Below are 10,867 nucleotides of genomic sequence, written 5' to 3'. Positions count from 1 at the left end.
CCCCAGTCCAAGCATCTGCTCAGATTGCCTTTTTGGGGGGTAGGGAGGGAGAAGCGCTTCAGATCGAAGATCATTTCAGAGAAGTATCGCTGGCTGCTGAGGAACAGATTCTCCGGGTCTGAACAATGGTTTAGCGCCTCCTTATAAACCCAGCCCCGCACACGCGAAAGGAGCCATGCCAGTAGGATTACAATCACTGCATTAAGTCTGCGAAAGGCCCTGGCTACCCCCAACATGTTTTCTCTTTGTATTCCCCCCCGATCGGACCCACTGACGTGTGTGACATGTGGATGGAGATTACGGGACAACTTGCTTTCTCTCTGTTCGGATCTCTTGTGTCGCTGGAAAAATAAGCGGCTCCTAGCAGCGGGGGGGGGGGGGGGGGGGGGGGGGAGAAGGGGTGGGGGTGCACAGCCAGCTTGAATCTCCAGGCTTTATCAAGGCATTCGCTCACCAATAAAAGAAGGCTGCAATTGCAGATTCAAGCCACATGCGGTAGTGTGTAGCAATTAGTAGATAAACCGCTGACTAAAGTACTAAAACATGAAGTATTATTGAAGTCAAGGTCAAAAATGCTTCAGTTCTCTTGCAAAATAAAAAAAAAGTGGGGAGAAAGAAAGGAGGGCGGGACACTTGCACTTTCCAAGGAAGGTCCAATTTCTGCACACTGTACTTTTTATGACAGTGTTTATTACAGATGAAGGTCCCCTAATTGTTTCACTGCTGGTTCTGCAACTAACTTAATCTACCAGTTCCTTTATGAAGCGGTTCACAGACACACTGAATAACATTCTCCCCTCTTGCCATCCTCCCCCCCCCCCCCAAGAAACCAGCTAAAAAGGTGACACGGGACTTTTAAATTTTTTTTTTTAGATATATAGGAAAATCAATAATAGAGGCATGTGGCTGCAGGTGACTGAATCTCAGACCAGGAAACAGACTAGAAATGGCTGGGAATATAAACACCAAAAACTGCTTATTTCACTCCTCTTTTATATTCAGAAAAGCCTGGCTACAGGCTTTGATAGATAAATAAAGCAATTGCTTTCATGATTATAACTGTCCTGAATGGATTGTCTTCCTACACCATTCAATCTGTTTATGAGTATTTACTTTACATTAGTAGAGAGACCCTGCACTGCAGGAGTTTGCTTCTTTTCCCCTGGGTGTCAGTGTCTGAAGCCTTACATCTGCTCTGTGATTGATGGAGCCTTGAATACACGTTATTACTCTTTCACAAGCAGAAATCAAACAGGCTATTAACTACATTACTTCAAAGAACAGTTTCAATACAATCTACTTATCTTAATTGAAACTTTCTTTGTATGGATATTTGCAGAGGAGATAATTTACAGGTGTGTAGCAAGCATCACATTAAGGGAAGGTAAAGTAGAGGTGGATTTATACCATGATTTTTAAGATACACTCTTAAAAGCCATTCACAGAACTGGACGCAAGATTTTATTTGAGGTAGTTTCTTGGGGTGGGGGAGGCGATCATTATGCCTGGGGGTTGGAGCTCTGCAGCACGAATCTGGTTATAGGACTGCAGGTTTTCAGAACTATCCAAGGCATTGCACTGCAATTGTTAACATCAGAAAAACCTTATCACGGATTTTTTTTTTTCTCCCTGCAAGGATTACGCAGCATGCAGTACTGTGGAGCTCCTACCTTTAACAGACAGTGATACAGTGTTTCCAATTAGATAAAGTATCTTATAGACACTTGGAGACCACAGCTTCAAACAAAACAGAAGTTGCTCAGCTGTTGTAAAACGTTGTGCATTAGAGGGGGGGGGAAAGGTTAATATACAATAGAGGAATGCCCGGAGGCTTTCTATTGAGGTTTCCTGCATAAATGCTGCTGCATTGCTTATACAGGAAACTGACTCAGTCAATCTTAAATATGATCTTGTCAAAATACTGCAACCCAAGTTCTTTAAAACAAGCTTACTTCAACTACACTCGATGCTTACCAGAACAGTGTACAGCCTAATACACGTATCAGTCACCTCTAATGTTAAAGCAATCTTTAAATGCCCTCTGGCCACCTATAGGCATACTATTTAAAGATGGATAAAGTAGGTTAATTTAATTAAATGTATACTATACTTACTGCATGGTAAAGGAAAGCAACAGTGAAGTGTCATTTAATTCAGTAACCCCATATTCTACACTACAGACTATAATGATCAGATGAAATTTCGAGAAAAGCTCATTAAAGAGTGGTGCCCACAGATCATCTAACGTGGCTATGCTGAAGAATGGAAGAGAACAGTGTAAATGGTTATATAACCTCCTACATATCGCAGAGTTGTAATATTACTTTAAATTATTAAAATAGTTTTCGACAGCTTTCAGTTCTTTGGCAGGGGCTTTTATTTCTTATTGTAATTTGAGGATCTGCCATTTTCTTTCGTTCCTCTCTCTGTGTATAGAAACAAGCTAGATCTTGCTTTTATTACTTCACCATGTTTTTTTAAATGTGGTTTAGATATTGTTAAGTACTCTAATCTCACTGAAATGAGCGCATGCATTATGAAAATGTAAAAAAAAATCTATGCTCTAAACCTCAAGTCACTGAGAATCCACATTTATCACCCCTAGTTCCCCCCCCCGTACTATTAACTTCAACCATGTGAATATAATTTTCATTAGAGTAATCCTGTTTCAACTAGACGCTGTGACTAGAGGTGAAATGTTGCGAAAGCGTTAAAAATAGCTTACTAGTAATTTCAACATCCTGTAATTTTATCACAGATCAGGTTTCAACTGTCATACTGTACAGACCTTATTTCCCATATATTACATGTTTACTTTTTAACATGCCAGACCTACTTTGGTAGGATCGGTGCCAATATAATAACATTAGAAGAGAGAAAGCGAGAATGCACCATTTTACATCAACACTGCGAAAATGCATCTAAAGGCTGCTGGTGAAAACATAGGCTGCTGGATTGGTGCTGGGCTTTGCCATTTGATTTCATTGCTCACTGTGCCTTTTCCTTGTTCTGTCGCTCTTAAGTTTCTCAATGTTTGCATAATAACCCTGCATGCAAACCTCGTAATGCTTCAGGGCTCCAGAACAATAAATATACACATTTAAAGCCTTTATTGTCTCACGGTTCATGCCCCCGGTTTTAAACAGCTTAATTTCTAGTTGTATTTAACTAGTTTCCAAATGGATTTTTCCCCCTCTCCTCCCCCTCCTCCCGGTTCCAAACTATTACTGAGGTAGCACTCTAGCTCTCTCCTGTGTGTGTGTTAAAGTCAGTATTTCTGCAGCACTTGGTTATATAAACACATTATGATTTGAGATCGCCCTTGGCAGAGATCAGCATTGTAAACACGTACTAATGTATATACATCAAAATTAAAGAATGCACACGCAGATCTGGGAGCAGCCTGAATTCATATTCCGAGAAGACCCACTGCTCCCATTTATTGATTTATCATGCATCGTTTATTGTTCCATTCCCTATATGCAGTAGCTGTCCGTTCAATATTGTTTGCAAAATCCAGTGATTGTGTGTGTGTGTGTGTGTGTTCATTAGTCTCGTCTTCTTTTTCCAAAGCGAACAAATGCATTAATATTTATATGTTTATATAATCGATAACCCACTTTCTTCCCTTTCCCACAGAAAACAGGCATCAAGCAGCTAATGTAACAGATTAAGTTCCTTGAAAATATGGCAGTGAGGGAGCGTAATTTAACTATCAAACAAATCTACATGTCTAATAAAGGCAAATCTGCTAAAGAGAATTAGAAAGACGAGCTGCGCCCCAGAATCTCTGCAGGAAATGTTCTTTATATTAGACATATACAAGCAGGTCCTGTCAGATCCGCAGCTGAACAGGACAGCTTTTCTGCCTACCAAAAATGAAACGATGATCCTATCCATCATCATTGGGGCTTTGCAGGAATAAATTCAAGTCCCCACACGGGCTCCAGCTTTGCAATATTTTTTTCAGGTTTTAGATCTCAATTTTGCCTTGATCCATCCGCCCTTGTCCTATGCGTTGACTCAGCCCCGTCCCATGTTGCCAATTTGATCAGGCAGCAATTGGGTGAAAAAAATCGTCGTTTCCACACCTCTGGGAAATTGGGGGCTAGGAGAAATATTGGGCTGCTTTTCTGGTCATTTTGGGTGAGCTGGGGAGGCGAGGTTCAGGTTTTATATTGATGGTTCGGGCTCGCTGCTGGAGGAGAGAGCTTTACCCTGCCAGGACCTGATGCAATCCATTCAAGCCAACAAGTTTGGAGAGAATGTTGAGTTCAATCAATTCAGAACGTCGAGATGGAGCCCAACTCAGTCCAGGTATTCGTCTCTCCTCCGCTTCTCTGCCCTGCCCTGCCCCCCCCCCAACCCCCCACCCCCCGGCACCCGCCCACAAACTTTCCAGTAAACTTTCCCCCTCTGCACCCCCAAATGGCATTCTCCCCCTTTTTAAATTCCTTCACTGGTCATACATAGGCACAGATTATTATTATCACAATGATGATGATTATTTTTCCCGTGGGGGGATTCTTTGCTGGGTACTGCCAGACTCCTTATTTTAGATGATGGTATTCCCACCTTAAGCCTCTCTCTCTCTGTGTGTGTGTGTGTGTGTGTGTGTGAGACAGAGAGATCTATATACGATTGTCTCTCTTATTTATTATGATGATTATATTTATTTTATTGACTTGATGTTTTTTAATTCCCTGCAGTGGGTCGGCTCTCCGTGTGGTTTGCACGGTCCTTACATTTTCTACAAGGCTTTTCAGTTCCACCTTGAAGGCAGACCAAGAATTTTGTCCCTTGGCGACTTTTTCTTTGTAAGATGTAAGCCAGAGGATCCGATTTGCATAGCGGAGCTCCAGCTGTTGTGGGAAGAGAGGACTACCCGGCAACTTTTATCCAGCTCCAAACTTTATTTCCTCCCAGAAGATACTCCCCAGGGCAGAAATAGTGACCATGGCGAGGTGGTAAACATATCTCTCTCTGTCTCTCTCTCTCTGTGTGTGCACGTCTGTGTGTATCTGTGTAGATTTTTCCTCCCCCCCGTAATGTTTATTAAAGGACAGGATTGAAATGTTCCCTTCTGCAGGCAACATAAGGCTCTTTTAAAGGGGTAGTGCCACAAACAGGGACTTGAGCTGTTTGCCATTGTAAGAGTTTCGATGGCAGCTCTACGGGGGGGAGAGATGCTCTTAAAAAAGCCACAATCAAATAACTTGGGGGGGGGGGGATTTAAGGATTTTTTAAATGATTTTTTCCACTTCTTGCTGCTGCTGTGTGAACGTCACATGCTTTGGTGTTTTGTGTCTCCCTCCCCCGATTTCAGTGGCTGGTTGAGGAGTGGGGGATTTGGTGGATTTAGATATTGTTAACATTTTTTTAGTATTTGATATGTTTAAGAGGGCGGAAATTACGAAATGGAGGCTGAGTGAGATCAAAAGCTATTGAGCTGGCAAAGACGTGTTGAATAAAGTGATAAATGACAGGTACTGGAATAATACATTCAAATAACTTGCAGATATGCCTGGGCGTATTTCAAAGCAGTCATGTAACCAGCACAAACACGTTAAGCATTAACAACGATCTCTCTTTTCTGGTGCATTTCACTAGATGTTCTAGTTTAAAAGTACTATGAAAAAAGTGGACATTTTCCAGAAAGACCGGCGGGTGGGTGGAAGGGAATGAGTTAAAGGCTAATGCTGAAGTCAAGCTGTTTCGTTTTACAGTCTCCCTGAGTTACTTCTAATAGGGAGAACCCATTGTCAGTTTCATCCTGGAAAGTTTGATTAGAAGTACCCCATAAATCCAAAGCTAAGGTCTGGAGCCCAGATTGCGTTTACAATGTATTCTTCTAGCTCTGTAATTTCATGTATGACCGCAATTTTGCTGGCTACTCTAGTCAGCTGACTGCACTGTGTTATTGAGGAACTATTTCAGTGTGGTGTACAAACGGCGCTATGTTTATGCGGAGAGATGGCCAGTTCAAAAGCGCTCAGAAATAGCCAGATGTGGCTGCAATAATATTTCAGCTGCCTAAAGTGCAAGCAGGGGGGGAAATGACGGGAAGCCTTCCTTATTTCTACTATAAGCCCCTATACAATCTGAGCTGCCAATTCCTTCAACAGTCTATAGTCTGATGGAGTTAATTGTAGTTTTTCTCAAGCTCCCCCCTCCACCCCGAAGGATCGAGTTACCCATTCCTATTACATGCTACTTAATTACTGTAACCTTTCAAACATTCCCTTATAAATTGCTTCTTCTGAAATAAATATGTAGTTCTGCTGTCTTACTTTTTTTTAAATTGCCCATCTTTTCTGATGTCAATAATTAAGACATTTTGGAGCATGGAGAGGGTATTGAAAAACATTAACAGGTTGACCTCTCTTCTACTGAAAGTGCCTCTGCCCCCTCCCCCTGTCCAACTTTCCTGTGCAGCTGTCTCTCTTCCCCTCCCCCTCACTACTACTTATTATTTGCTTTTCAAATTTATTACTTCAACATGGGCTGTGATCTGGAAAAGGGGAGGATTAAATATCCAGAAAAGACTACAAGTGTAATAGACATTCTGCTAAACCAGACAGGAAATCATTCTGAATGTTATTAGATATTTTGTGGTAACTTCTTTTGAAAATGTATTTGAAACATTTCTTTTAATCCTCTTCTCAGTTTACCACTTACCTATTTTAATTTCTGTGTTCGCAATTTAAATTGAGGACCCTCTTCTTAAGGATAAAAAAAAATGACAGTGAAGGATGGATGTTCTAAAATTGCTGGTGGTGAATATTTAGAAGCCATACTCCTGTGTGTGTGAGTGTTTTAAATGAAAGAGTTTTGGATGAAAGGGGGTGGGAAATGGGACACAAATCATTTTAATATGCTTTAATGATCAGCTCATGTTACTGTGGTATGAACATCAGAGAAAATTAATCCTACCATTACATGTAAGAATGTTCCTTCTATGCAGTAATTCTCAGCTGCATGTACATTCATAATATTATGCATGATTTGATTTTTTAAAAATGCAAACACTGATAGTAATTAGCTGTATGATTATACTTGTATATTTCATTAGGGCTTTAACTGATGTCATTCTGAATTATTCAACCATATGAAAACAATTTTCAATTGAGATAATGGCATGCCTTGGAATTATGCAAATGATTATTGCATTGTATAGAATAATTATGACAAATGTAAAGCAGGTAGAAAGTTTCCTAATGCAGTACTATTTTACACCCCAGTGATGTCATTTCCCCCCTGGCCTAAGTTAGTCATTCATTAGCAAAGTAGCAGCAGCAGCAAGAAATAGCAACAGCTCACAGAGATACTTCTTTGGCAGAGAGCCCACAGAAACTAGTATTTAGAGCCAGGGCCTAGAGAGGGCAACATAACACTCCCATTAAGAAATGTACTTTGTTTTCACTTACTCCATTAACTTGTTTATATACATTGACATGATTTTTATCATTGATTTTAATAGTTTTGAATGATAAAAAAATCTGTTCATAAACGTGCAGCTAAAAGACAAAAGGCTGCATACTAATTGGCAATATGTTACTTAAGGAAACATTTTACATACTGTATTAGTATATAGCACAGTTATTTTAAGTCTCTAAACCAGAGTAATAATTCTTTTATGTAAATGACAGCAACATCTATTCCTAAAGCACAAGCAGGGCTGTGTTTAGAATAGAGATGTTTTGTAACCCTTTATATGTCTTCTGTGTATGGAAATGCTATTCTTGAAATACAGATAATTTATAACTATAGAGAAGACATCCTTCTTGGTTTAAGAAAATGTATGGATTTAAACTCCCTATCTTGCATTAAGAAAACTGGTATAAAGTGAGGTTACACTTTTATGTGTATTGTAAATCTGCTGTATCAAAGGTTTTCTGTGATGTCAAAGGTCAACAGAGGCACTTGCTGTGAGTAAAATTGTTGATTAGCAGAGCAACTGGTCTGATCTTAAACTGTTGATCAAGCCAGTCAGAGGTATAATTATTGTCAGGAGCAGATGTCCTCACTAGGTTGAGGATTAGTAGCACCAGCCTTTTAGAAATGTGGTGTCCACACTACTAATGAACAATTTCTTACCATTGTAATATTCAGTCAGTGGCTACTCATAGAGGAAATAGCGAAGTGGGTGTGTAATGATTCTGTTACTCAGAAATTACTGATGGCATATTTTATCTGATTAGCTCAAATATTTGGCAATCAGAGATGGGTGTATACAAAAGGCTTTTTACATCCCGTTTATCCATCAGCCATATCTATATTTAACCATCTGTGCTGGTAAAACTGGATTTTGCTAATACACAGGCACTATTTTAAGCATGTTTGCAGTTCCCTTGATGCCAATAGAACTACTCATATGCTTATAGTTAAGCATGCTGGATGGGGCAGTAGAGCTCCATCACACAGTCAAGCAAACAAAACTCAGCTGACTTTAAATTGAATTTTGAACGTGTAACAAATGCAGGATCAGTCTCTTCCTTAGGTGAAAGTGTAGGTATTAATGTCACAAAATTAACCTCTTTGGCTACACCCATGAAACCTCATTTAGATACATGGAAATGAGAGCAGAACAAAGCTTGTAGGTCAGGCTTATGCTGATGTTCTCTCTGTGCACTCTTGATGTATGTCAGTGAGAGCAGTGGGAGGGCTGACATTGGGTGAAAGTACCACACCGCTATTTTCTCTCATCACCTGGGCAGGATGGGTGAGGTTTGCCTTCTGGCATAGTATAAGGTGGTGGTGTCCTCCAGCTCTGTCCATGGGAAAAGCTTTCAGGTTTTGGGGCATTCACAACACTACTTTTTGAGACCCCATAGGGAGTCATGTTGCCAGAAGTTCTGGAAATGCCCCACAGCCAACCTCCTCTAGGCCCCATCCAGCAAAGCACTTAAGCACACACTTAACTGAGCACAGGACTAGTCCTTTTGAAGTCAGTTGGACTAATCACATGATGATAGTTCAGCATGTGCTTAAGCGCTTTGCTGGATTGGGGCCTCAAGGACAGTTGAGTGTGTCAAGTGGGAGTTTGTACAAAACAGTACAGACTGGATCAATGTAATTTGATGTGGCATGGGGTAGGGGAGGGAAGGTTCCCAATGGATTTGCAGGGAACTGATGCCATGAAAGCATCCTTGACTCTGCCCCCTCCAAACCCTTCCTGCCACCAAATCTACAGCACTGGCTCAAGCTCTCCCAGGCTCAGTCTACACACACCCCAGCACCATGTAGCTCCAAATGGGTGGTGCTCACATGGGTCTAGTGAAATTGGGGATGATGCCACATTGGCTTAACCATACCCCACAAACCCAACAGAATTGTAGCTAAAGGTTTCTGCAGATTTTCTGCTCATTTAACCCTCTCCAACAGAAGCCGCAGCAGGGACAATTTGGCCCTATAAAACTATTGACCTTTTTGGAGAAGATATTCTAGAGTAGAATGCTTGTTAACAACTTGTATTTTCATGTTTTTAAAGCTGTCAGCATTAATTAGCCTATTCTTAAAAAATATGAAAAGCAGAGCTCATTAAATGTAGGCATGGTATTTGATAGGGAGTGTACATGCTAAAATATTAATTTTCTTAGTCTGAAATATCACTCTTTTGAATACATTGTTATTAATTTTACTTCTACTTATATGGTACCATTTGTTATAAACTACTTTAAGTGAATTTATCTAAATCTAGTTTTACTAGAGATCAAACATTGACTCAGTCTACGTTACCAAATGATGATCTGATCTTCTACCTTTACTCATGCAAGTAACCCTTACTAACACAAGTAGTCTGCATAAGTAAGAGTTGCTCACATGAGTAAGGGAAGCAATGCCACCACCCCGTTATTACACATCAGACAGTATTTTGCATTTTCAGACTAATTTTTTTTAAATTTTACTCTGTTTAAAAAAAGGTGTAATTTATAATTTTTTTTGGACTTTTTTTTTGGAAAGTTTTGGAAAGCAACAAGTTTCCAAATCTTAATAGGCAGCAGATTTAAAACAAACAAAAGGAAGTATTTTTTCACACAACGCAAGTCAACCTGTGGAACTCCTTGCCAGAGGATGTTGTGAAGGCCAAGACTATAACAGGGTTCAAAAAAGAACTAGATAAATTCATGGAGGATAGGTGCATCAATGGCTATTAGCCAGGATGGGCAGGGATGGTGTCCCTAGCCTCTGTTTGCCAGAAGGTGGGAATGAGTGACAGGGGATGAATCACTTGATGATTACCTGTTCTGTTAATTCCCTCTGGGGGACCTGGCATTAGCCACTGTGGAAAGACTGGGCTAGATGGACCTTTGGTCTGACCCAGTATGGCCATTCTTATGTTCTTACATTCTTAAGCTTATAATTTTTTTCATTGAGGGTCAGATTCTTTCACCTTTACAGATGCTGAGCAGTAACATGCTCCTCAAAGAGTCTCCTTGATTTCAATGGGATTACTTAGATGAGTAAGTGCCACTCAAGTGAGTAAGGGTGGCAGAATCTGGGCCTTAAGCAACTGATTGCAGTCTCATACGCATGGTCACGTATTGCCACCTTTCTTGGAAAACCTGCTATGTCGCTTGCATATTAATGGATTTTTTCAAGATATGTAGGGATCGGTGTTCTCTTAGTTTAAATTAGAATTGAGTCCTTCCTTAGACTTCAGAGTGGGTATCTTGCACCAGGTCTATCCACATCAATAAAGTCAACAAATATGGAGAGTACAGTTATTAAAGGGTGCTTGGCAATTGATGCTATGAGCATGATTTTGAAATGTATTGTTGCTCAAATCAATGCAGTGCTGGAAATCAGGTACACTGTAATAGCAATGTTAGAGATATGACAGTCATCATAAAAGATCATGGTTTTG

At 40.3% G+C, this 10,867-nt stretch overlaps 1 protein-coding gene across 1 annotated transcript in view; it reads left to right on the top strand.

Annotated features, from left to right (window-relative positions):
* The first annotated feature begins 4,296 nt into the window (after positions 1-4,296).
* ARID5B (AT-rich interaction domain 5B) overlaps positions 4,297-10,867 on the top strand; it is a 144,382-nt gene continuing 137,811 nt past the window's right edge. Inside the window, exons 1-2 of the mRNA XM_065408344.1 lie at positions 4,297-4,317; positions 4,710-4,964. Coding sequence (XP_065264416.1) covers positions 4,297-4,317; positions 4,710-4,964 — 276 coding nt within the window. The remainder of the gene's footprint in view (positions 4,318-4,709; positions 4,965-10,867) is intronic.

The sequence above is a fragment of the Emys orbicularis genome, chromosome 7, assembly GCF_028017835.1.
Source record: "Emys orbicularis isolate rEmyOrb1 chromosome 7, rEmyOrb1.hap1, whole genome shotgun sequence".
Classification (NCBI taxonomy): domain Eukaryota; kingdom Metazoa; phylum Chordata; order Testudines; family Emydidae; genus Emys; species Emys orbicularis.
This window is presented reverse-complemented; position numbering and strand designations above follow the sequence as displayed.